This window comes from Theropithecus gelada, chromosome 4 (assembly GCF_003255815.1).
Source record: "Theropithecus gelada isolate Dixy chromosome 4, Tgel_1.0, whole genome shotgun sequence".
Lineage (NCBI taxonomy): Eukaryota > Metazoa > Chordata > Mammalia > Primates > Cercopithecidae > Theropithecus > Theropithecus gelada.
Window position 1 is genome coordinate 13,352,299 of NC_037671.1, and position 26,788 is coordinate 13,379,086.

At 48.5% G+C, this 26,788-nt stretch overlaps 1 protein-coding gene and 1 long non-coding RNA gene across 5 annotated transcripts; one reads left to right on the plus strand and one right to left on the minus strand.

Moving 5' to 3' along the window:
- Positions 1-2,440: 2,440 nt before the first annotated feature.
- On the minus strand, positions 2,441-25,367 carry TFAP2A (transcription factor AP-2 alpha). 4 transcript variants are annotated; one of them, XM_025384096.1, is made up of 7 exons: positions 25,147-25,367; positions 15,629-16,063; positions 12,525-12,576; positions 10,248-10,479; positions 8,213-8,331; positions 6,185-6,326; positions 2,441-4,479 (listed from the first exon to the last, which is right to left on the minus strand). In XM_025384096.1, the coding sequence occupies exons 1-7, from the start codon at positions 25,177-25,179 to the stop codon at positions 4,191-4,193; spliced, it is 1,302 nt and encodes a 433-aa protein (XP_025239881.1). In that variant the 5' UTR covers positions 25,180-25,367; the 3' UTR covers positions 2,441-4,190. The 4 variants fall into 4 exon arrangements, with proteins under 4 accessions (XP_025239881.1, XP_025239880.1, XP_025239879.1 ...); XM_025384095.1 differs by lacking the exon at positions 25,147-25,367 and adding an exon at positions 20,673-20,980; XM_025384094.1 differs by lacking the exon at positions 25,147-25,367 and adding an exon at positions 18,338-18,609.
- LOC112623556 lies at positions 19,813-22,225 on the plus strand. The gene is made up of 2 exons (XR_003119164.1): positions 19,813-20,783; positions 21,025-22,225. It is a non-coding gene; the product is annotated as an uncharacterized LOC112623556 (long non-coding RNA).
- Positions 25,368-26,788: the final 1,421 nt, after the last annotated feature.

The following is a 26,788-nucleotide window of genomic DNA, read 5'->3' on the forward strand; positions in this document are numbered from 1 at the left end:
TGCCTGACATGGAATTATTGTGAATTTACTCTTGGCTGACAAAAGGAATGGGGAGACATTGTCTCTTTCAGAGAGTGGTAAAATGTATATGTTAAGCAGGATTTGGGGAAACCAGGCCAAATTTGATCTGATTGTGCAGTCTAACATAACCTGAGTTGTAAAGAAATGTACATTAAATTTGGAATTTTGATAAATGAATATTCCTAGCAAGTGAATAAAATGTATTCAATTAACTAAAACCCTGTGCACTTCTGAACTGAAGTGGAATCGACTGTAATTGATTTATTTGAAACCAGAGGTTAAGGACTGAATTAGCTAAGTACAACTGGGTATTTCAAGCCACTGACTTCTCAAATGTCAAATCCCTTCTATTTTAAATATTATTTCAGCTGCGGGGCATTGCAGTCCTGATGGTAGTTCCATCAAGAACGCAAATTATATTAATATTCGGTTTTGGGGAGGAATGGATGGGACTGTAATTTTTAAAGGGTGTTAGAGAATAGAGGGGGTAATGATGACTACCAAACTCGAAGGAGCATTGTGTTTCCATAAAAATTGGGTGCGGTAATTAGCATATCCTGGCAAGCATTGTTAGAATTCAACTATGTATCCTAATTTAGTTTAGTCCAAAAAATATCACTGTTGTTAGTTTACAAACACCTGTCCTGTCAACTAGTCACCATGTGTTTTAGAAAGTATACATCAGTCACCACAGAGAAAGCCAAAATCCACATAGCCTTTGGTTAGCCCAATAAAAGTTATTTTTAATACAATCTCTCTAATCCTCCCATTTCTTAAAAATATACATAACTTCTTTTAAATTTTTTGTTTAAAGAAAAAGAAAAAGAGAGGGTGACAATATCATGATCCTCAAAATGTCCAACTACCGAATAAAAATAACTAATTCTCTGCATTTGGAAACCACTGTTTATTGTGACCTTGTAATGTTCTAACCCACTATTTCCTTTCTGTCTTTCTCAGGATGCAAGGATTATATTGGGTTCAGGTTTTCCAACATAACAAGCATCTGTAAATCCAGATATGAATGAATGGTATTTAATAAGATTGTTTTCGTTTTAAAATGAGTATTTATGTGTCGTTGGAGACAGAGCAGCAATGTATGGCTGTTTATGAATGCTATTGTGCCTGAGGTTAGGATCCCCCACACAATCTGAGATGCAGCCAAGAAAAACAGCCCTGATAGACAATGCTTCACTTCACCTGCTACAATGCTGTGTGCATTTCATTTCTGTCAAGAGTATGTACAGTTAGGGTTCATTCGCCTCATTATTTTGTTACATCTACGTTACAGTTAACCAGTCTCTCTAGGAAATAATAAATAACCGCTTTAAAAAACAATTGCCGCATTGCGTTCTGAGAATACACTTTCCATTTGAATTCTTTTTTAAACCCACCATTGTTATGAATTCTCTGGCTTCGGAAAATAGAATTTAGACTCCACCAACTCCCGTTCGTTTGTCGAGATTGATTTTACACTGCCTTCCATAAGGAGATTAGAAAGCAAAAGGCTGCAAAATGGACACTCTCTAATGCTTTGCTTCCTTGGTCCTTCGGAATGTCAGAGCACAGCACAAAAGTGAAATCTCCACCAGTGTGTCTACCTAGACACTTGTTCTGTGACCTTTCCTCGAAACCTTCCAGTTAACCACCTCCTTTTGCTTGTTAAAAATCCTCTTCACTTCCAAAGCAAAGAATTTCCAAATCAGTTTACAAAAGCTCTGGATTCGCCATCTTTATGCACAGGAAGTCCTTCCTTCTCTCAGAGCTCAGCACACAGTCCTCTTATTGTAGAAGACAGATAGGAGAGGTCTGGAGAGGCAGGCTTCATAGCCCTCCCCCATCCTCCCTACCCCACCTCAGAGAACGTTTTGTATTTCTAAAAGGTCCTAAGAGGAGCCCTGTGGTGATAGGAAGGGGTGGGCTGGCATTTAGGGGGCAAGCAGGAAAGATTCCAGGGATCAACATCATTTCCCACTCCCCTTTCTACCTCGAGAGCTACTGAAGAACAGCACAGTAGTAAATTCATCTCTAAATAAAATATGAAAATAAATGGGAGACAATTTGCTCTCTCTTTCCCTGCTCCATGTATATTTCTGCCACTATTCCTTTTCTCCCACCAGAAAACTAGAGCTGGTCTGAGCTCATTTCCCTGTCTTAGCCACCGAGTAGCCTGAGCAAGCAAGTGAAGGTTGAAGTCGGTATTTCCTTTGTGCTAATGAACTAACAATTTAAATCTCAGTTATCCTCTGAGACAAATTCCAAAGCAGTTATGAGGGGAAGGGGGGCGCTGTTAGGCGGGGCGCCTGCTGGGGGGAAGGTTCTTCTGTTCTTCTCTTCTCCATCTTCCTTGTCATCCTTAACATTTGGTCCTGGAGATTTTGTATTTTGGTTTCCAAAACACAAATTAAAACCTAAAGGATCAACATAAATAAAATAAAACTTTATTTTTAATAATAAAATTAATGTTTCTAGTAAGGAAAAGACAGTATGTCATTCCTTTAGCAGTACAATCTTTTATCCAAAAGAATACATTGGGTTTTATTGTGTCATTTGTCTGAATACAGACTCAGTGGAATATCTAAATGATACCCTGCTCTGAACTCCAAGTTGAAAGTAAGTTTTTATTATACTTGAGGGAAACAATGGGTTCAGCTGCTTATTGCAAGGAGCAATTGCCAAGGGAGAGTTAAACTCAATTACTGTAACCATACTGAATAAAAAATACTGCCAAGAACAAAAATACGCCTGGGTAAAGACAGCCACTGAATAAAAAAAAATCGACATAAAGCGTATCAAATATTTATTTATCTGGGCAACAAAGGACTATGATACATTGACAGGCATGGAAACTACTGCCAGCACAACTCAATACAATGCAACTAGAACTGCTTCCAATATGGCCAGTGAAAATACAGAATGCCAGGTGGTCCCAAATGTTTGAAGTTCTTTGAACAAAAAGAGAGAGGAGAGAGAGACAGCGAGAGAGAGAGAGAGAGAGAGAGAGAGGAAAATTCCCTAACCCTTGGTTTAAAGACAATATTCATTTATTGCTCAAATGATGCCTTTAAGTGAGGACAGTGGAATAAAATAAACTTTTTTTTTTCTCCCTACAATACATAGAAGGGTTATCAAACCACTCAAGTTTAAAAATCTTTCCAGGGTCCAATATCACTTTTTTTCTTTCAATTCAATGAAAAGCTAAATGTAATAATACTAATTACAGATAAAATTTTATTTTACCTTTTAAAAATTTGTCCAGCTGTTTGTCATCTTTAACATGCTACAACAGGGCTAAATTCATGAATCCCAGAGAGCAAAATCCCCCAAACATTGGATTTCTAAATCAGTACCATGAACCACATGAAGAACTAATAGGGAAGATTCAAAACCCACTAAACAAGAGGTAAACAAGATCAGATAAATAAAAAAAAAGGCTTAAAACAGACTCACCATATTTACAATTCCCATTAAATTACACATAAATAAATATATACAGAGACGTGAACACTGATTCCCTTATATAACTGCGAATCGTGTTGCCAGAGAAACTTCAAGTTGGTCGCTTTACCTTAAAGAGGAAAAACTTCTACAACTGAAGACATGACATGGAACTTCGTGTATTTGTGTTCAAGTTTATTCACAATACTGATAAAAATGTTGTCATCATCCTTTTGGTTTTTTTTTTTTTAAAGTATGGCTACAATCTGAACTGATGTAAGGGAAGGTGGTGACTCAGTCCCATGAAGCGCATATAATTTTTTTTATTTTTACTTTTTTTTTAGAAAAAAGTTTTAAATTTTTGTTGTTGTTGTTGTTGATTTGTTGTTTTGTTTAAAAAAAAAAGGGGGGTTCACAAACTCGGCAGAACTTTTCTCTGCTGGCTTCACGGCCTGTTCTGTTCTCTTAGGCTCCACATGAGGGCACAGGGGTGTGGGAGCGGGTGGGGAAGTCGAGGCGGGCGCAGAGTCGGAGCGGCTACCCCACTGACAGTCGAGAGAGCAGTTCCGGAGACTCGGAGGGGGACCCAAGGGCAGCGGCGGCGGCGGCGGCAGCAGCAGCAGCAGTAGCAGCAGCAGCAGGAAGGGTTGCTGATCCCGGAGCTGTCACCCGCCGGTGGGTGGGCGCGCGGGGACTGGGGAGGCGTGGGAGGGGCAGGTCGGGAGGAGGCCTCACTTTCTGTGCTTCTCCTCTTTGTCACTGCTTTTGGCGTTGTTGTCCGTGTGGCTGTTGGGGTTGTTGCTGAGGTACATTTTGTCCATGGCCTTGAGGGCCTCGGTGAGATAGTTCTGCAGGGCCGTGACCGCGGCACACACCGCGGGGCTGCCGAAGCCGTGGGAGATGAGGTTGAAGTGGGTCAAGCAGCTCTGGATGCCAGGTTCCAGGATGGGGTTGGGCCGTGAGTTCCCCAGGGGAGATCGGTCCTGAGCCAGCAGGTCGGTGAACTCTTTGCATATCTGTCTGCAGCACAAGCGGAGCAGAGAGAGAGACATAAGGCTCCACTTTGGGCAGCACCAGCAGCCAAGAGAAAATCTCTCTCCGCACCTGACATGACCCAAGGCCCCAGAGACAGACAGGGTGGCCACATGTTGGGAGACCCAGCCACCTTTCAGTGACCACGAAACCATCTCTCTTTGACTGCAAGCCCTTCCTAACTTCACAAATGACTCTCTCTCTCTCTCCTCTCAGATATGTTAAACTTCTAGTCTCACCTTTCTCCCTCACACCAAACATCCAAGACATAGGAAACCACTGCAAACATTGGAAGAGAAAGAAAGAAGTCAGGCAGACCGGAAGTCAGAAACAGTAGCATCTTGCCAACATTATGCTGCAGCCATCGGCCTTCCTATTCAAAATGTCATAAAGACCCTCTTCCCTGCTCCTCTAGAGACCTCAGCAGCAGTTTGTAGAATGAAGTTCCCACTCATTCACCTTCAAATCAAATTCAGGTGAATTTGGATAGAAAGGCAAAACTTTACTTGGGATTACTTTGCCTTTAAAAAACAATAACAAAAAAACAAAACAGGCCAACACAAAAAAAACCCTGTTACTTGGAGATAATTCAAAGTAGTGTTTGGGAAGAAGAAACAGACATTTCAATTTCCCATTCCTCCTCTTTCCCCACATAGCTCAAAAAAATACTGCAGGGAAACTGTGAAGATGGGTGTGCTTAGGAAGCCTGGGGAAGAGGACAAAAGTTGAAATTTCACAGAGGTAGATGAGGCCTGAACTCAGGAAGCTCTGCCCCTGAATCTGGGAAGCAAGGGCTAGCTGGGGCCTTCCAGGGGCAGCAGCAGCCTGGCCTGGGGGGCTGGGGAGGGGGATGAATGAGGAGCCAGGGCTGGCTCCCTTCTCCAAGGCCAGCTGATGTCCCCAGGCCAGAAACAGGGTCCCACCCAAGGCCTCAGCTTCTGCCCTCTGCTTCCATGCCCTCCTGTGACATCAACTTTGATAATTAAGGGCTTCCAAACAAGCCTTTTAATTTCCAGAAAACATATCAAAACAGTCATTTTCTTTTCACACACCACCTGGAGAAGCCTATTCAGCCCAGGCACCGAAGGGAATATAACTTGGGCCATTTTGAAATCTATTTGACTTCTCGCCTGTGGGCTAAAACTTCTGTGGGGTGTGGGTCTCTCTCTCTCTGTGTGTGTGTGTGTGTGTGTGGCACTTTCGAGAAGGGGTTGTGAAAGGAAGGTAAGAAATGGAATAACGGATTAAGGTTGAAACTAGGACAGCTTCTGGCTTGCACATTTTACAGGCCACTGTTTAATCTTTGCCCTTGGAGAACATATTGATAGGAGACAAAAACTGATATAGGTAAGCCTGTTACACCTTTGAGGATTTGATTCTGGTCTTTCTGAAACAACATAGTTACAAATCCACCCTCAACTTCAATCAAACCCCTCCTACAACCCACTCCCACATACATTCATTTAAAAAAAAAAAAAGAGAAAATGGGACAGATGAGAGGAAAAAGATGGGAGCACCCTATAAATTCCACCTGTATTTCTTCCTTAACATAGACCACAGTTTATAAGACAGTGTTATAACTGCAACAGAGCTGATTAACACCAAAGGAAAACAAGGGAGAAGGAAGAGCAAAAACGATTTTTGTTTCTCCTGACAACCAGACACAGAGACCCTGCAGAGGTAAATGCCTTACTTTGTAGCCAGGAGCATGTTTTTTCTTGTCACTTGCTCATTGGGATCGGAATGTTGTCGGTTGAGAAATTCAGCTACTGCTTTGGCAGGAAATTCGGTTTCACACACATACCCAAAGTCCCTGGCTAGGTGGACAGCTTCTCCTGGCAAGAGGGGAGAGGAGGGAGCCAGTGTGAGAGAATGAAGAGTGGGGATCCCAACTTCCTCCCCACTACCAACTCCCTAATTCCCTTCACCCCAGCTGTTGCAGGAAACACAAACTACTTGTTTTCTCATTTCAGGCATTTTAGTTCCTTCTCTGTAGGATCTGGTGGATGCATTTATCAGGAAAAATGACCACTTCTGCTAGAGGGCCAAGAAGACTTGAAAATGTAAATCCCATCCACCAACCTCCAGTCCCATCCCCCACCCTAAATGACATGTCTCCAAATTCTCTTTTAAAATGCTTATTGTATTCCAACTTCACACCTATCAATACATTCACAGATGATATTCATAATTACTCCTTGAGCTTTTCTGCAAGGGAACAACTGAGGGGTTACATTTTAACTTGATCACATAAATTATCTGTTCATCCAAACCGATTAACCAAGAGGATTTGAGGGTCACTCCACTGAGTCTGTCTGTGTTGTTGATTTTCGAATCTTTGGTTTTAATTTCCTGAACCAGTTGGTTTTTACTGCAGGGCTTCCTGCCATTAGCTCCAGCTCCGGAAGAACGCATGCGCCAATTAGAGCATCAAAGCCCTCTCCGCAGAGCTTGTTTCCATAAAATGGAGCGGATCACAAACAATAACAGTTCTCCAGAAACTGCCTCCCTGCTACAGAACTCAACCCCCAAACCCAGACGAACTCCACGCTACACCCTAAGCCACCACTACCATTTTCTTGGCTTATAATTCTTTTGGAGTATGAATAGTGGGTTCTCTATGGACTGTTAGGATTTTTAACGTAATGCTACTGTAGTTGAGTTTCTGGCACTGAACAATTGCTGATTTCCTAAAGTTATATTACTACCAATCTCTGACATCATCAACAAAAGGAATTCATAGCATTCTTCCTCAAATATACGGTTTTAAACATTTTAAAACATAATTTACAAAGCTAGAAAAATTGAATTATAATATATCTCCTCATATACAAGATGTGAATAAAATAAAATGACTTCTTTAAATATACATGCTAGTTTCTGGTAATTAAAGTAACTTTTTTTCCCCTGTTAGCATGAGACATTTACAATAGGACACAAAGAAAAACACAGGAGAGCTATAGATTCATTCCAGTACACCAAAACCTAGGCCAATCTTGTATCAGAAAAACTTAATCTAGAGGCAGCAGGAATGTGAGTGGCTTCTGGTGACAGTTATCTAGAGCAGGGAGTGAGGATAAGGGTTGGCTTTTTGTTTTGAGGCATTTGGAAGGGTGTGTGTGTGTTTAAAGCTACCAGGAGAAACTTTTTGCAATGCTTATATTTCTTTTATCTTTCCATATCCACACAATCCAGAATCAAAAATTGCTCACTTTTCTTCTTCTCCAAGAGAAAAGCACAAAGAGATAAGGGAGCATATGTTTGGAAAACAAAAACCTGAAAGGGCACATAACCCTGAGCTTTCAGGATGGGCTTAAATCAGGACGCAGGTCAAAGATTCCCAAATTAATTCAGGAAGTAATGGTCACGCATTTCTCAAACGCAGATGTCAGAATAACTTAAGTGATTTACTGCTGAGCCCTTTAAAAGAGAGAGAAACTTGGAGAATGTGCAGTTCTTAAACTTGTGCATTGTTTAGCTCGGAATTAGGCTGGGGAGGTGTAACTTTATGGTAGAGGAAAAGAAGGCAGAAGGATGAAGGTATAGGAGTATATGCAAATGTTTCTTTTTGCCATGAAAGAATTCCATTCACATCTGGCTATGTTCTCTGCAAAGATGAAACTGCCCAACTGACACAAAATACAACCAAACATCTGGCCACTAAATATTATCCATTTTCCAAGAAGGAAGTTCCTTCTAGTTAGCAAGTGGATTCGCTTACCCTCTACTAGTGATGTGAGCAGGGTAACGTTGGCAGCTTTACGTCTCCCTGCAGGCAGATTTAATCCTATTTTGTCCAGTTTTTCTCTTAAAGATCTTCCTCCATTTTTAGACTTCGCCCTGTTTCACAAATATATGCGAGAAAGGGATTTAGAAAACATTGGGTTGCTGTGCACCACATTAAAATCATTGTGAAAGCTTCCTAAAATGTGCTTTCAAAAACTGAGAAGCTTGGCCCCAAGACATTTAAAGGGGGAAACCTAGGAATAGTACAGAAAGTTCACAGGAGATCAACGCCTGTTAAACTGTAAAGCACCCCCTATGTTCAGTTATTATTGCAACTCTCGTGGCAGGTTGGAAGGTCTGATTTCCCAACTCTCTAAAGAAGAACCACAAACAAACAAACACAGCCCCATCTCTAGGGTTTGAGGTATTCTTGAGTTCAACTGATTACTGTATATTTTCCCTGCTGTTACAATCACACAAATCCCAATGGGGTCTTTAAAACTGTCTTTGCAAGATACGCTGTTAGGTTGTTCCGGGTAACCAAAGTTATCATCACTCACGTTTCTTGCTCTGGCTCTAGCCCCAAAGGGAAATTCATTTCGCCAACTGTTTACGTGCCATGTCACCAGCCTAACTGGAAATGTCAAAGGCTGATATCAGCCCTTAAAAGTTTCACTGATTTCAGAGACAATGGAGGCAGTTCTAAACAGATGTCTAAATAGAATCCCATAATCAGAAAGTGGTTAAGATAAATTGTTTAAATAAAACAGCAAATTAATTAATTTCAGATTTTATTCCCTACTCAAGTGCTCTTTAATTGTGTGGATTAGATTATACTCCCCTAGGTAAACAGTCTCCAATATTGGGGATGGGGGAAGGGAAGGAAAAAGCAGAGGGCAAGGAAAAGATCTGTGTGAGTGAAAGATTACAAAGGGAAAGCAAAATGACTGTGCAGGAGGAAGAAAATACTAGAATGGCTGATGTTAAAACCTTCCAAAAAATCATCTTTATAGGCTTTGTGTGGGATATAGCCACTAGAACGGAACTGCGGGTCCATAAACAGATAGGTAAATGAATAACCGTCAAAACAATGAAGTTCTCAGTATTATTAAAGAAAGAGAAAGAGAAGAAACCTATTATCCGGGTAAGTTCAACACAAGCCCCACAATTCACAACGTGCGGTGGAATCCTAGGGGTTGGAAGCCCACAGCAGGGAGAAACCTGCCCTGAGGGAAGGTGGTTTACCTTGCTGACCCTTATAGAATCTTATCTACTAAATGGATCCCTCAGACCTCGCAGGGGTGAGGTAAGAATCCCTGGCCATGTATGTAACAGATGCATTCCTTGGTAGTGACTACACACAATGCACGTAAACATGCTCGCACGCAGCCTGGCACACATCAGGGCCCCAGTAAGATGGAATCATCATCATATGCAAACGCCTATAGTACGGGGGGTCGGGAGGTGAGAGCTAAAGGGGGACATGGCGTGTGGACTCAAGAGGACACCATTCTCTTCCTTTAGTTAAAAACCATTCTATTAAAACTCTATATAAGGCACGACCGGTTATCCTCGGAGACCCTACTCAGAGGGGTAAGGCAAAGCGAGGAGCCTGAGAGGAACTTTTCCTGGGCTTGCAAGGTGTGCGCGAGGAGGAAAAAAGGTGGCTGCACGGCGCCCCGCGGCTGCAGCGGCCGGGACTGAGCCCGCGGAGGAGCGAGCTGCGCTTGCGCAAGGAGGAGGGCGGGGCGGAGGACCCCGCGAGCGCGCGGCAGCGAACGAGGCGCGCACCAAAACACGCTCGCGAGAAGGCAGCGGAGAGCGCAGGCGCGCGCCGAACGCCCGCCGCCCCCACCCCCGATCCCGCCCACTTGGCTCTACGCTCTTTTCTCCGCCCCTTTCCCTTTCCCGCGTAGGGAGGGCCGCGGCGCGAGGCCGGTTTGCGTCGCCGCCGCCGCCGCCGGCGGCGCAAGCGCAGTGGTTCCCCCGGCCGCAGCGGGCGGGGCGGGCGGGGCCGTGCCGGGCCTCACCTCCGGAGCACTCCGCCCAGCAGCGACGCGTTGAGACACTCGGGTGGTGAGAGTCGCCGCTGTACTTCCGCCACCGTGACCTTGTACTTCGAGGTGGAGCTGAGGAGCGAGAGGCGACCCGGAACTGAACAGAAGACTTCGTTGGGGTTCACCACGCCGCCGAAGAGGTTGTCCTTGTTAATAGGGATGGCGGAGACTGCATTGCTGTTGGACTTGGACAGGGACACGGGGCCTGCGGAGACAGAGGGGAGGCCGCGTGTTGGGCGTCATGGATCACCCCCAAATCCTGCCCGACCCCGGCCTTCATCCCGGCCAAGGTCGGCTCCCAGGCTTTGGGCCACAGTCCCCGCTTTTCCGTCCGCCTCTGAAATTCTGTGGCTCTGCTACTTCCCTTCCTCGGCCTCGAGCCCCTCCCTGCCTCACGCGGCGGCCTGGAGGCGGCCCTGCCCTCCCCCAGCCAGCCTGGCCAGCGTTTCTGCCTTGACCCTTTCCACTTCGCCGTCAAAGGTGCTCTCTAGAGATGGGTGGTGAAATTGGTGACCCCTGAGGCTCTGAGCATCCTAGCGGAGTGGGCCCCAGATGAGGTCCAGGAGCACGGGTTCAGGGTTCAGAGAGGGAGTTACATTTGCAAACCGAGAGCAAGTTACTTGTACTTTAGGGGTTTTGCTGGGTGAGGGGTTTAGTGTCGGGGAAAAACTGCTTCAAAGACCTATTATTAAAATCAGCCGAGAATTTAGATGGCTAAACGCTGTAAACGAGCGTTTTAATTGAGGCACCACGCTGGGAAGTGGTGGATTTTGTTGTCCACACCACACGTCCAGTCTTTTTGATAAATAGGCCCTTTCCTATGTTCAATTTTGAAAACGTCTCAGTTTTGGAGATCCATTCCAAGGCCCGTTTTGAACTGCGGAGTGGGGAGGGAAGAAGAGGCCTACAGTGGAATACTAGCAATGTGCCCTTTTGTTAAGTAAATATTAATAGCCCCTCTCTGCTAAAGCGCCTTTATGGGGAAAGTGGATATATATACTTCCTAGTTAAAACCATAAGCTCTTTATTGTTGGACTACCATTGTTAGGAAAAAAAATAGAAGACCTGCAGAAAGTATACTAATGCATTACGTTTCTCAGCATCAATGTAATTCAGATGCATCCACAGTCATTTAAGTACAGTATGCATTGTATTTCAAAATTCCATTTGGAGACATAATGTGCACACAGTCTCATCAGTGTTCCGTATGCGTTCTTTAATGGGGATATGCTAGACGTATAGGGAGGTGGGGGCTCTAGGTTTTGGATAGATCACTTGTGACATTAATAGCTCTGGGGAGGCTAATAGAGACAATAGGAGTTAAACGAACTCTTGAGAGATTACTAATAAAAGAGCCAATTATCATGTCGACTTGGAAAGAGCATCTCTTAAGATTTATCCCTTGCACATCTAATTTGACGTGACAAAGACTTCACAGATGCAAAAATTAAACTTTAAACTAGCTAACAATATACTGATTGGGGTTAGAAATGAGAACAGTTTTATATAGCATCGTCCTCTGGTGGTGCCTAGAATCCTGAAATGTAACATTGCCACCATAACCAAAAAAAAGCTGCTACCAAGAGTGAATAGCATTTAATTCAGTAAACTTTATTTCTACTCACTAAACACAATACAAATTACAAATCCATTCAAATCACTTGACACTTTTCTAACAATTTCTGCTCTGAACAAGTATGGTAATAATCCTCACATCTTCAAGATACTAATTTTAACCAAAAGCTAAAATTTTGTTAACCTAATTCACAAAGTTCCAAGACCCTTAAACATCTAACAAGAAACTAAATTGAAGAACATGAATTTTTTTTCCCCTCTGCTAAAGAGTGCTTTTTATCATCTGTCCTTACATTAATGTTAAATTATTTGTACTATTTTAGCATTTTACACTTCTTAACCCTCATCCACACAATGGATTAAACTATTAAACTGTTTCAAAATTGAAATGCCACTTCCAAATCAGTTCCACTACTGTACATTTTGTGTGTTTGTCCAAATATCATTAAACTAAATTAAATGGTTAAATCATGAGTCAGAACAAAGCTAGCCTGTTGGCATTACCAACATACTGAAAGCTGATTATTTAAGCATTGCTGTTCTGTGCCTATCTATTTGCTAATTCTGAGCCTTTAGGAAATCCTATTTGGAAAAAATAAACACAGCTCTGCAAGTTCTTTTAAATAGCACTCTGCCTGTAAGGACATGCTTGGAATGCAGAAGGAAATGGCTTACCTTTCTTAATTACAGTTTGATCTGGGATGTTAATACCCGGGTCTTCTACGTGCTGCAACAAAAGGATACACATGGATGTAAGTGTATAATCAAAACAAAAGGAAATGAATATTCCCTCCAAGATGGGAGGAGGGGAAGGTGCAGAATCAAAATTCCCCCTCCCGTATAATGACATTTATATGTAAACATCTCATCTTGGCTTATTGGAATTTGGGGCTTTGCAACTCAAGAGGTTTCACTGCACGCCCATGGCCAATTTCTCCTCCTCCAGCAAATGATCCATGTTTAAAAGGCGTGGAGATGAGGAATAAAACTTTCTTTGGAAATTAAATCAAGTGTTGGAGCACCTAATCATTCTCAAGTCAGTTCAACATTTAGAAATGTACCTAGCTTTAGATTGGCGCCTCAGCGGCTTCTGAATTGAGCAATTCCAGTGTTCAGGCAGGGAAAGCCAGGGAAACACAATAGAAATGACAGGGGCGGAAGTGACAGGAGAGTGTTGGAAAAGGTTTAGGTAGTGTAATAAAGAGCAAACACACATACACACCTTTATGGAAAACTCCAAATAAATTTTTAGAAAGACTACTGCCTGAGCCTGGATGTGACAGGAATGTGAAAATTAAAAACAAAAAACCTTTGAGCTTGCTTTCCTGTTGTCCAGCAGCAGGTTTGTCGTTGGTGTGGGGTGTTTTTCTTTTTCTTTTTTTTTTTTTTTTTTTACGGATGGATGGGTATACGTGTGTGCGCTAGAGTCAAAACGTGATTAGAAAGTAAAATGAAATCATGTTTTCTAATGCAGAAACTGACAGGCAATATAATGTCTGGCTGTGTTTACAAATTAGCACCAGGGCTGCTGAGATAGAAGATTTTGCAATCATTACCAAACACAGGCATTACCATTTAAAAAACTATTACTTCCTTCTCTAGTCTTTGTCCAACAATAATACTGATTCGAACATTTTCCATTCTGTCTTGGATTTATGCTCCTGTTAATTGTGCCTGATCGCAATGATTCCGGGTGGATGGTACTAAGTTGCTTTATTACAGGTTTTATTATACTCAATGCTCTCATTTGTAACTTGCCTAAAGTGCTTCTGGATTTAAGTATAATTAAATTGAGAAATGTTCAGAAATGACTACTGCTGCAGTTCTTGTGTTTTTAACTATATGGGGAAATATGATCCCTTTATATGCATGCACCCTAAACCCATAAAGTAAATGTAGTGTGGCATAATACTTTCATTTGTGTTATTTCTAGACCTTGTCCATACAGGGAAGACTGTTAAGTTTAAAACCCCACTGAGATATTAATGATTAAATAATTTTCACCATCGATTTGATTTTCTTAAATATTTAGCCAGTTATACTTACTAAAGGTTAACTGTTGCAGCAATGGGAAAAAATTGAAAACAACCTTTTTCTTGACCCAAATTCCTTTGAAAGAATTTTTTTCTTAAAAGATGGGGGAGGAAGAGGGAAGAACACCAACTGGGTTTCCTTGTTTTAATTTCGTCTTTTGGTTAATTTCTGGTACTGACCAATTTTGCCACAAAGAGTGAGTATACAGGTGTTAAGAATTCACCTTGAAATTTTTGCAAAGTAGAGCATTTCTAATTCACAGTAGTTCCAAAAGCTTGCAACATTATTTTGCAATTCAAATCTTTTCAAAGAACAAGCAAGGAAAAGATTCAGAGTGCTTTGGGAAAGGGAACTAAAACGATCCTAACTCCCATTTCATGTTTAAATTGCTCTTATATAAATTAGTGCTCCTCTCACTTCCAAAACAATGCACTGTTAAGTATCAGTTCCTAAAAACATGTAAGTATGAACACACACATACAGACATACAGTGCTCACTAAACCTTATACTAGATCAAGTGCCTACTTTCCTGCCTTCCATGCAAGGGCTGCTAAACATAACCAACAAATTTCAGTGACTAACTGGGCCAAATGAGAGATGTAATAAATTTTCTATTTTCCTATGGAACTTAAATAATGTTTTAAATTCACCAAGCAAGCAGGTAAGTTCATCTGACCATTTTCCTTACAATCTAATGTAGTAATCATTAAACTGTCAACGGACATACTGCTGCAATATTTGATGCAGTAATTTGAAATAGCATTTTAGCAAAAATCACATCCAGATACATTTCCTCTCCAAAGAAAAGCAGCTTTAACAGAAGCCTTTACAGCTTTAATAAAATTATTGGCTTGCTCTAATTCCATTTCAGGAAGGTTGTGAGGAAACCATAAATATATAGAATTGAAGCAGAGGTACTGGTTTAAGTTTAATTCCAGAAAGTATTTTCAAATTATCAATAGCCTGGTTTGCATTGTAAATAGTAAATGTGCTAATGCCATGCTTCTTTAGAAATTATTTTAAACTGCATTTATTGATAACTAAATTAGAATTCAATGTATTACCCAATAGTCTCAAAACATTTAATTTAATATGGGGTGTAGCAGGTTCTGATAGGCGTTGGGAACCCAGCTAATGATTTATGAGGTCACCACTTAGCACCCCTAGGAAGAGAAGAAGGCTGCATTTTAATGTCCCTCTGCTTGGATTTGCTACTTAGTTTTTCTTTAATCAGGATAGGGTGTACACATAACTTTCAGGTTTCACTTGTGCTTATAAAATCCGGTTAAAATGATCTTAGTATGTCTTTTACACTTCCTTTTACATTTTGAGGACATTTAATGAGCTCTTTTGGTTGCATTTAACATCATTCCCAGGACAGGGAGAGATCTCCACGCCAGACTCAGCGGTGGAAGTAGATCTTTTAGCAATTGAGACAGTTTACTGTCGTCGAGAGGAAGATATTGTTAATGGTGACATTGGTCTGATTTATCTGTGTTGGTGGAAATGGTAATGCAGGCATTGTTTGAGGGAGCTCCAGGAACCATTGTTCTGGGGCAGAACTCGCAACTACTTAGTGTGGTTCCTCAAAACGTCCCCTCCTCCCCGCCCCCGAATAAAATGTTTTTAAAAGGAAATATTGGGGAGCACCCGGGCCCACCGACTCTATGTTCCAGGTATCCTTTTTGGGGGTAGGCGAGAAGGGGGCTGTGTTCTCTCCCGCGCGGGTCGCGCGGCCTCTTACCGGGACCTCCTCGATGGCATGAGGTAAGGAGTGGATCGAGAGGTCTCCGAGTCCTGAGCTGAGCGCGTGTGGGCCGTGCAGGAGGTCCTCGTGCCGCCTGTAGTCCCTGCGAGGATCCAGGCCCGACAGCTGGTGAGGCAGCCCCCGGTGGGTGTGCAGGAGCCCTGACTCCTGGCTCTGCCTCTGACCGGGCCAGCCTGGGTGCTGCGGCTGCGGCTGGGCGTGCAGGGGGTTCAGGCTGTAGGGGTCGTTGACGTGGGAGTAAGGATCTTGCGACTGGGGGTAGATAGGCTGGTAGGGTGGGGGAAAGTAGGGGGGCTGGAAGTCGGCATTGGGGGTGTGGGACAGCGGCGGGGCGCTTGTGTAGGGAGATTGACCTACAGTGCCCAGCTGGGGCAACCGTGCCGTCCCGTTGCTGGTGCCGTCGTGACGGTCCTAGAAGAGAGCGAGAGGAAAGGTAAAGAACAAGGAATCAGGCGTCGAGCTACAATTATCCACACAAAATCCACTTGACAAGCCTGCGTGGGAAATCCCCCGTTCCCGTTGGCTGGCCGCCGGGAAAAAAATCAGCTCTAAGTTCTTTTCAGGAAATACCCTCAAGTGAAACAGACCCTCCAACAACGCAGAGGAACTGTGTATGTAGAGGCACAAGAGACTATTCAGGCGTTTCTTTCAAAGAGGGGAAGAGATAGAAAAGGGTCTTCTGGAACACAGCCCATTACACTGCAGCGTGAAACCTCTCTTAAGCAAAATTAAAATTCCTCCTAAATACTAAACAGCAGAAGCGGCCTTTTCTTTTCCCCCTATTTGAACCTGTCTGCCACTGCGTCATTGTTTATTATCTTGTATTTATTTGGAGAGAAAACAATCATAAACGTTCAAAGACTATTACCGTTTCATAACTATTTAAATAGAAACATATTTCGCAGAGGGGCTGTAACGAAAACACACGTTTAAATTACCAGCTTAAAGAAGGTTTTAACTGCAGGATCGGGGTCTGTCTTTTCCGCTTCCTCAGTTAGGAGCCTTTCTCTCGACAGAGTCGATTTATGGTTTGGATAGGGAAAGGGGGAGGTCAAGTCAAGGTTTAAAATAGAAAGATTCAGCCTTATTGGGTTTAAAAGAGAGAGGTGCACCCCGGGGCGGAGGCCCCCCGCCCCTTCCACCTCAGCCCCAAAGGGCAGAAGAAACGCCTGACTGTAGGTTTCTCTATTGCAATTCGCTTGCAAAACAAGCGAACAGTTGATTCCAGGGACGGCGAACCCTCGGCGGTTCAGCCGCAGGCCCCGAGGGTAGGGGGCACACCGGGCTGCACTTTTCCTGCAGACAGATTAAGCATCAAATGTTGAGAACATCTCGGGAACAAGTGAAGACGCAAGGAAATCAAGATGAACGTGGGGAAAAACACGCCTTGGGAAGCAGCGGCGAGGTAGGTCTGCGTGCTCGGAGAGGTCGAGCGGGGACTGGGGTAGGAGGTAATGCATTCGATTTAGGGATGAAAAAGAACGAGAGAAAGGTGGAAGGTGGGGTGGGGGATGCAAATGGAGGGGGTGTCCTGAAGGAAAGCTGGGCGTGAAACCCGAGGTTTCGGGCAGCTCCACGGCACCAGGTTTCCAGAATCGAATTCCTAAAGAAACAGGAACGGGGTGGGGGTGGGACTCACCATAGCTGAAAAACTGTGAACTAACATCTGCGAAGAGTCTGGGGTAACGAGTCAGGGTGGAAAAAAACAAGCAAGCCTGGAGCGCCCGGCTGCCCCGCCGCCCGAGCGCGCCCCACACAAAAGGCGCCGAGAGCCCCGCGCGACCCAGGACTCCAGTCACGGCGCCGACGCTCCCCGGAGCGCGGGAGCCCGGCTCGGATCCATCCGAACTTGAACCACCGATTCGCGCGGCGCCTTCAGCTGGTCGAACCCACGGTCTCTATCCTGCCGCGACTGGTTATGATTCAAAGTTCTTTAAAAATGAAAAACCCCAAAAAAGGAAAAAGGAAAAAGTATGTGTAAGTGTGTGGGTGCGTGCGTGTTCCTTAATCCGTGTCTCCCCCTCTTTTCTTAGCGGCGGCTTCGCTTGAGCTTCTAATAACCGCGCTGGGCAGCGTTCCTGGAGCCTCCTAATAGCAGATATTCATGACTATTAATATTACACGAATACTTAATAAGGGAAGAATGCCTGGAAATCGAGCGTGAAGCGGAGAGGCAACTCGCGCCGGAGCCGGCTCTCAATGCAGTCCATTGACGGGAGTCTCAGTGTAGCAAATCGGAGTGGGGAGAGGGAGCGCGAGAGACAAAAAGCGGGCGAGAGAGGGAGCGGGCGAGCGCGCGGGGGGCCGCGGCGCGGCGTCTGGCGAATCACAGGGAAGGGGCAACATTTTAAAAGGTTGCAGGGCATGCAAAAGTGAAAGAGAAAGAGGCAGAGGGAGACCGAAGGAGAGAGCGCAGAGAGGGAGAATGTGTCTGCGTGCGTGTGTGAGAAAGAAAGTGTGGGCGAGGGAGAGGAGCCCGGGGTGGGGAGAGGGGAGGGAGGGAAGGAGGGAGAGCCCGAGAGGAGGAAGGGAGGAAAAGAGGGAGGGAGGGAGGAAGGGAGAGGGGGAGGGAGAGAGGGAGGGGGAGGGGGCCCAGCCAGAGCGCACGGAGGGGGAGGCCGCGGGGGAGGGGGAAGGGGAGAGGAAGCGAGCGAGGACAATCAGACCTAAAAGGCTGGGGCAGACCTCGGGATGCAGCGGGGGTCGTGCGTAGCGGGCAGGAGCTGCTGGGGACCGCGTCCGGGCGCTCGTGGGGCTCTCGGCGCCGCAGGCGCTTCCCGGCCCTGTCTGGCCTCGGGCTCCGCCGCTTCGCAGCCGAGTCTGGGACTCGGGACTCAGCTGCCCGCTGCTGCGCGGCTCCTCCATGACCCCGCGCCCCGCCCGGGACCGGCCCTCTCGCTGCACTGGCCCTCTCCTCGGCTTCCTCTTGAGCTTTCCTCGGACAGGGGCACCGTGCGCTCCCCGGCCACCGTCGCTCTGCCTTCGGCTCTCTGGGGCCGGGGATTCCGGATCGGAAGCCGGGATGCGGGCCGGGGCGCGCACAGACGCTAGGCGGCCCAGCCCGGGCGCCGCTGGCACGGGCTCGCGGCTCCCGGCAAAAACCCGTCCGACTGGCTGGGCCACTCCCGCCTGACGCCCCCCCAGATGACACGACTAGCTCTCCAGGCGTGCTGCCTTTGCCAGTCTACCCGCCAGGTTGTCAGAACAGGCGGCACCTCGTCTTCTGCGTGTCCCTGCAGAGCCCCGGCACAATCAGACTGCCCCAAGCCAACTCCGAAACCCGAAATCCCCGCTCCGGCGCTTGCCCGCCGCCGACAAAGTTGTGGAAACAGCTTTGACTTTATTCTCCTCTCTCTCTCCTTTCTTATCTTTTTTGCCTCGCTTACACACGCATTCACACTTGCCCCCACAGGATCCCTCTATGGGTGCAAGTTCATCCCCCACCTAGCCACCCACCCCACCCAGTCGGCGCCTAGAGCCGCTCGGAGGTTCGGACCCCGCCCGCGGAGAGCGCCCACACCTGGAGCTGGGTTTCGGCCTCTGCGAAAGTGAAATGCCCGAGCCTCCAGCCAAAGCCCAGACCAGTACAGTATGAACTGTCCTATGAGACTGAGGGGCTCAGTTTCATTCCTCCTTGCCCGCAAAGCTCGCCCCCAGCCTCGAAAACAAAGCTACTGGTCTGACGCGGGGTCCCTGCGCCCCTCCCCCAGCGCGACAGGGCCCACCAGAGAAGAACCGGCACCCGTGGGATGTCACCCCGTCCCCATCTACCGGGAGGGGGGGCCTGAAAGGAGAAAGATTTAAAACAGTCTTCAGAAAGAAAAGGGAGGAGGGAGCGGGTGACACATCGTTCACATAAACCCAATTTCTGGTTTCCAGTGAAGTCAGGATCTCTGCCCCTGCGCCTGCACACCTCCTGCCTAACATTCTCAGCTCCAAATGCCAAAAACTAAGGGGGGAAAAAAAACCAGCAAAAGTTGGGACTGCCACCTATTTATTTAGGGAATCTCCAGCCCTACACACCCCAACCCCGCTCTCGGACTCATTGCTCATTTAAGTGATGGCTGTAACCGTTCCCAGCGCCTCCTGCGGGTGGACCGGTAGCGCTAGGGTCTCCCTTGCTGCCTCAAGAAGGCGAGCTCAGGGGACTCTAGGTTTTAAAATGGGTTCCAAAGCGGCGCGCTCTGTCGGCCCAGCGGGCTCGCGGCACCAGAGGTGGTCCGCAGCCGCGCAAGGATTCCCACGGTCGTTCTGGGCTGGTGCAGAAGCTGGTGCTCCAGTACCCAGCGGCCAGCAGGCTCGGCGAGGCACATCTCCCCACCCCACCCCCACACACCCCCGTGGAGTGCGTCGATCCTGTAGCTTAGAGGGAGAAGCTACTTAGAACTTCTTGAACCACAGAGGATCTGGAGCGAGCCCCGCAGCTGGAAAGAGTGGTCTTAAGTTGAACCCGCTTACAGTAAGATGCAGCCCAGATCACAGCGAAGTGTGGGGGCCCGTCTCTAAAGCCGAGAAGGGAACCGCTTTAGAAAGTGGCGTGGGGGGAAGAAAGAAAGAATGAATGAATGAATAGAAAGAAGAAGGAATATTAAAGATCGGAGAGGAAGTTGAAGAGAGAAGAGTTTTCTCTTTCCTTTCTGTTCCTGATGACTTGGGCCCTCAGAATCTCGATGAGGATAACACGAGGAGTGCACAGGCAAGTGCCCAGTGGCCAGCAATTGCTTCAAAAGCCCATGTTCTTCTCTTCGCCCCACTCTTAGGCACAGCCAAAATTGGTCAGAAAGGGGAGTAAAGTGGGACACGGGCTTCAAAGTAGGGAAACCAAAGAAGGGAGCATCCACGTCCTCCCTCTCCAGCTTCTCCCCCGCGTTCTTCGGGCGAATCCGAGGGGCGGGCCCTGCGCTGGGGAAAGTTTGTCCCACCCGCGTTTCGCAGCTGGTTGCAAGGAGAGGAAGAGGAGAGGGAGGGTCGAGCTCGGAGCCTGTGGGCGCAGGGATGATCGAGCCGGCGTCGCGCTTACCTCGCAGTCCTCGTACTTGATATTATCTGTCAATTTCCAAAGCATTTTCATGGATCGGCGTGAACGGATATGCCCCTCTCCGTCTCGCACGCAAGTGGAGCTACTCTCTGGGTAAGCGCAAAGTGCTGGCTGCCGGCGGTGAGCGCAGGAGGAGGAGGAGGAGGGAGAAGAGGTGGAGGAGGAGAAGGAGGAGGGCGAGGAGGAGGGCAAGGAGGAGGAGGAGGGCGAGGAGGAAGAGGAGGGCGAGGAGGAGGAGGGCGAGGAGAAGGGCGAGGAGGAGGAGAGAAGGGAAAGAGCTCCCGTGTGCGCTCGGAGATCTCCCTCTAATGGTAGAAACTTTTCCCTTTTCCAGCTCTTTACCAACAGCCTAATCGCCTCATTAGCATATCAACAATAGTCCAATTGCTCGCCAGTACCACAATCTGCCGCCGGCCGCTCCGACACAGGTATAAAGGCCTCTCTACGCCGCGAACTTGCTTCTAGAGCGCACTCTAGCCTGCGAACTGATAAAACCTTCCTTGAGCTGCGCCGCGAGCCCCTGTCCCAGCACCACCTCTCTTACCCCAATTCCGCCACATTCCCCTTCCTTTCTCTCTCCGCTTCCTTTTCTCCAGAGATGCCTTCTGCAAAGCCCGGCACTGCTCAAAGTCCAAGCCGCCGCGCCTGGGGCCCGGCTTCTAGCACTTCTCCCTTAACCCTACTACCACGATCCGAGCTGCCCTTTTGGCCCCGTGCAATTTTATTAGAAATCATTATCCCTTTCGCAATTAAACATAACCACCAAACCAAGACCGGCGAAGTCACTCCAAAATTTTTGCCCAACAAGGGATCGCCTCCGCTTGCGGCAGCCACCCCCTCGGGCCGCAGCGCCTTGGGAGTTTTATTGGCTTTGAGCTTTCCCCCAGGTCGGAGATTCTGCCAAGCGACTCCGGTGGCTCTGCTGGGGTTTGCAATCCCTTAATTGCGGCGTGTAAAATAAAAGTTGTACCCTGAAGAGGTTACTTGACAGCTCCGGGGGTTAAACAATTTTCCTTCCGTTTGTGTGAAGCTAGGGCCAACTGACAGTTCAACTTGGTGTTCAGGCTAAGGTTTCCTAGGTGCGACTTGGACACGAATACAGAACTCCTATGGAACTGCACACCCGCTTCTGAAGTTGAGCCGAAATACAGACATGTGTGTGCCTGCAAGTCTAGATACCGTCTCATGCATGCATCAAAATAAATCACCGGGAACCGACTCTTAGCTGTGTTAATCTGCTCTAGTTTTCCCAAGATTCCCCTTTTTAATTAAAGCAGGGAGAGTTCCTTCATGATTTGGTGATGCTACTAACGCAGGCGTGCTCGCGAGGCAGAGCCCGGCTGCCGCGCAACCTGGAGGCCTGGGAGCCACCTCCTCGTCCAGATTGGTCAGTCCGGGCTTTTGGACTCCTCACAGGAGCCTGCTGGCTCCTCCGGGGCTTTTATCCCTTTCGTTTTTGGGATTTTTTTTAAGTAAGAAAAAAAAAAAGAAAAGGACCTAATGTGACACTATGAAATACAGAGTAATTAATTTTCCTGGCTGAGCTTCCTCGTTTGTCCTCCAAAAGAAAGTTACCTCTGTCTTTTCTCTCTGCTGTATGTACTAACTCCTTAACTACACTAGGTCCCACCTCAGAGTTGCTCCAGTAAGGACCTTTGATTCATCTGGGCTTGTTTCTCGAAAACCTCCAGGCCTCCCAGGTTTCCACCGGGCGTCCCTAAAAGGGGATGGGAACTGTGGCAGATGAGAGCATTTCCACACAGGTGGAAGGAAGGCAGGAGCTGGGAGAACTCCCCATTCCACCCAAAGCTGCAGAAGGGGAATTCTCCCTCCAAACACCCCAGCGAACTCCCCAAACCTAGCAGAGTAGGCAGAAGGCTCCAAAAAGCTAAGGAGAAGCCAGAGCTGGCAAGGGGCCTCAGAGCCCCCAGGGAGCCCTCCCCATGCTCTGGGCGCTCCCTAGCCCCACCTGAACTGAGCACAATCCCTCGGCTGAACCGGACTGGAGGCTTGGCGCCGCCCTCCGTCCAGAAAATGGTCGACTTTCCAGGGCTAGCCCCTACAGGGCGGTCCCAACCTGTCGCCAGTGCAGTGGTTTGAAGTCAGGATCTGGGCTGCCAGGGGCACCGACACCCTCCCAGCAGCAGCCACAGCCTGAGCAGGCCAAATCCTAGGCCTGAGAGCATGGGTTTTTACACTTCGTAGACGTCGCCGCGGTGTGCGTAAGGGAACTCCAAGTTTCGCTTTCTTGCCCTCTGCGGGCTTGGGAAGGCCGCACTCCATCCTCTGCAACCCCATTTCAACCCCCTTCCCACGTCCCCGCTGGCCTGCGCAGGACAGATCTCCGGCTCCGCACCCGCCGGGGATGCTAAACTGTTGTTGTATTCCCGCTGAGGGCGCCATTGAGGTGCAGATTGGGACCTGCCGACTCTGGACTGCCGCCCCCGGTGTAGACGCTGATGAAAGGCCCGGGCGAGCGCCAGGGTCGCCTCTGGAGCCAGCCGAGCTGCATTTGTGCCAGCGTCATTACCACGCTAAGTCGCTTCATTGCATGTCAATGCTCCGGCAGGGCCAGAACCCCGGGACAGCAGCGCCAGGCCTGGGGTTGGGCGTCGGAGATCCAGGCCTGATGTGAGGGCCATAAAAAGGGCGTCGCGGGGAACAGGGAGTATTTGTGTGAGAGACAGAGTCACAAAGAGAAAGAGACAGTGAGAGGCCAGAATGACTCTATTTTCTCCGATTGCCAATGCCCAGTGGGAGCCGGGAGCCCAACAGGCCCAGCCCAGCAGATACGGCCCCTCCGGGCCCCAAATTCGCTCGCCCCACCCGAGATCCAGGCCTCCAGCCACTTGCCTAACTGAGCCCGCAGGAGCCAGGCCCGCGGCTCCCTCCTTCCTCCTCCTGCGGCAGTCTCGCGGCTTTCAAACCTTAGTGGAACCCACAGAAGGCCCAGTCCCAGGTCAAAGCTACTCAACAGGCACCTTCTCACTGCCTAGGAGTTCTCCAGCGAAATTCACTGGAATTTGAGGAGAAAACCCTAAGACTGCTACGAAAGGACTCCCCCAGTCTTCAGCCTCCAAATAAGAGAGTTAGGAAGGGCCTTCAGCCCACAGGGGCAGGGAGGGAGAGGTGTGGATTCCCGGATTTGCGTCCTTAAACCACAAGTTCGTCTAACCTCGCGGATGAAATACCATTTAGTGAGGATTAACTAGGGGGAAGAATATAAAAGAGTTCACTCTTGATAAAAGTAATAAATACAAGGGAAAAAAGTACAGAACGCAAAAGGCCTTTCTTTCTCCAACTCCAGGTAGCTTAGTGAAGACTGCACTTCTCAGAACTTTACTTTTAATGGCCTAAATCTGAAACAAGAGAAAGAACTCGACCAGGAGTAGCAAGGCCTCAGATTTTTTTTTTTTAGGAGGGGGGGAAGTTCAGGGCATTAGATTCGAATTGTCCCCCCCGGGCTTTTGGGCACACAGAATCTCACCCTAACCAGGCCTCTTGATTGGGGCGAAAACAGGGCCTCGCTGTTCTGATGATGAAATCGGCGACAGGCAGAGCCTTTTACCGCCACCAACCTGGCCAGAGCCGTACTGTTTCCCGAAGGGAAAATGTCTGGAAGTTGGAAGAAGGGCGCGGGACAAATGCTTCCTTGGCCGGGATCGGAATCCCGGGCCCAGGAAGGACAGGAGCCAAACCTTGGACCCCTTGGGGTGCTCGCGGCCTAGCAGGGCCAAGTTCCGCAGGCATTGGTTTTGGCAAATTCGCGACCCCCCTGCCTCCTCACCCACCATTCACACACTCCGTCATCTGTAGCCCAGGCGGCAAAAACCCATTTCAGGAAGTGGAGAGAGTTGGTAGCTAAACTTCGGGCAAACTTTTTATCTCCCAAAGAAACATGTTGCCTCCGCGAGCCAGTCATCGGCCCCCTTTCCATTCTTCATACATTCTACATCTCCCGAAACCTGGGGGTACCAAGAGAGACAGGTGCACCAGAACCTGTCCAACACTCCACGCTGGGGTCTAGGGTGAGGCCGCAGGCGCAGGGGGCTGGAAACCTTCACCGCCGCGCACCGCAACCCCAGGCCTGCGTCCTCCCCCCTTCCGAAATAGTCATCCTCCCAAGTTCCTGCTCGAGGTGGGAGGGGGTGGGGGAACCGGCCACAGCACAAACCACAAGTGACCCACCAGGCCACCTGTGGAGCGTGCGCCGGACTTTCCCCGGCGCCGGGCCCCGCGGGCGGCGCGCTTTGCCCCCAGCACCGCAGCCGCTGCCTGCGCTCGTTTTTCCTGTCTTCGCTGTCTCCTGGGAGCTCTCCTGGGCGCTGCCACGCGCGCTTAACCTACGACTCCCGTGCCCTGGGCCACGGCGCTTCCTTTCCTCCTCCCCACTCCGGCCCCCTCCCCTACTCCACCTCCGCCCACCTCAGCCCCAGCCAAGGCAAACCCCCCGTACCTGCCAGTCCCCCATTTTGGCAAGTATGGACATCGCGGCTCGGCGCTCCTGGCGACTGGTCCCCGCCGGGCATGGGCTGGAGGGCTCGGCCGGGCCCGCTCCCTGGAATCGCTTAGGCAAATCCTCCTTTTTTACCTGCTCACCAACATCTCACCTGGTCATAAAGAGCTGGGTTGCTACCTGCCGACGCATGCGCGCTGGCCCAGGAATTCACTCCGCCAGCTGCAGTCCCAGCGCCTCACGGAGCTGACCTGGGAAGTGATGGATTTATAGCCGCGGCAATCTTGCCATCAGCTCCAGCTTTTCCCAACAGCCCCAACCCGCTTTCCCGGTCAGTCCCTGGCCCGGGAACCGAAGCAGACTGACTGCTGGATGTGCTGGGTGCGATGCGAGTGTGAGTGTGTTTTCGCACTCCAGTGGTAGGGGCATCGACAAGCTCGACCCCTGGCTCCCCTCCCCTCGGAACTTTCGAGTTGGGGGAGTCTCCACTCCCGGGTGGGGGTCGGGGGTTGGGGAAGGGCTACACCGGTGGAAGCGTCCAGACCCGATGATCCCCGCGGACCTGGACACAGTGGGGATGGGTCGCCGTCCCCGCCTCCCCACCCGCCCACGAGGTGCAGGGCACGACTGGCCTTAGCGGATCCTACTCTGCCACCCCCGGGGCCACTTCAGCGTTAGATTCCACATGAAACTGTTGCTCAATAGGTGAAGACGTTCATGATTCTGTGTCACTTCTGGCTTCTAGGTTTAGTCTCCTCCCATCGTAGAGAGAGAGAGAGAAACTCTACACGTACATACACACACTCACACACTCTCTTACACGCTCACACTGAGCACTTCTGTACAAAGGTCCACCCCCTTCTTCCCACTTTCACAGTTCCCTTCCCCTCTCCCTCTTTTCCATTTAGAACTATTTAAAGGAAGAATGGGGGCGTTGGTGGCTCTGGGATGGGCAACTGAGGTTTGGTTTAGGGTTTGCTTTCCCATGACAGATAAAATCACTGAAGTGATTTCACCGCTGCTTCTAATTAGAGGGGAGCTTTAAAAGAAGCCACAGGATTTGGGGCTCCTGGAGCTCACCTCCCTCAGGAGCCTCACCTAGCCGGCAGGGAGGTGAGGGTGAGGAGAATGGCCTCGGGCCACACTCTCCCAGAGACGGTGCCAGTCCCATTCCTGCGGCCATGAGATCGAATTGTCCTGGGTGTGGGCCTGGGGCTCCTGGGGCAGGCCCAGTTACCCTCCCAGGCTGCTGTAGCTGGGACTTGGAGACGAACAAAGAACCAGTTTTTAATCGTCTTCTCTGACATGTCAGGCAAATATGTGTAAAAGGTCGGCTCCACGCTGTGGAGCAGAGACCTGTTCCACAGGCACCAAAGCCTCCCCTTTCTAACCTTGCCCGAGAACCTCCGACCCCCGGCCCTGTCCAGGCGGCTTTGCACCCTCTCCGCGTTCCCAGGGGTGGGGTGGAGGTGCCTCTCCCTGGAGTCCTCTTATAGCTTCCGCATTTTATTCATCCCTGGGCTACAGGACTTTCATCCCAGTACCCATCCTTTAGTTGATTTAAAACTTTCTGGGACCTGCCTTAGAATCTTGCTCAAGTCTGGGGGTTTCTGTGGGTAGCTTTTTTGGTTTGTTTTGTTTT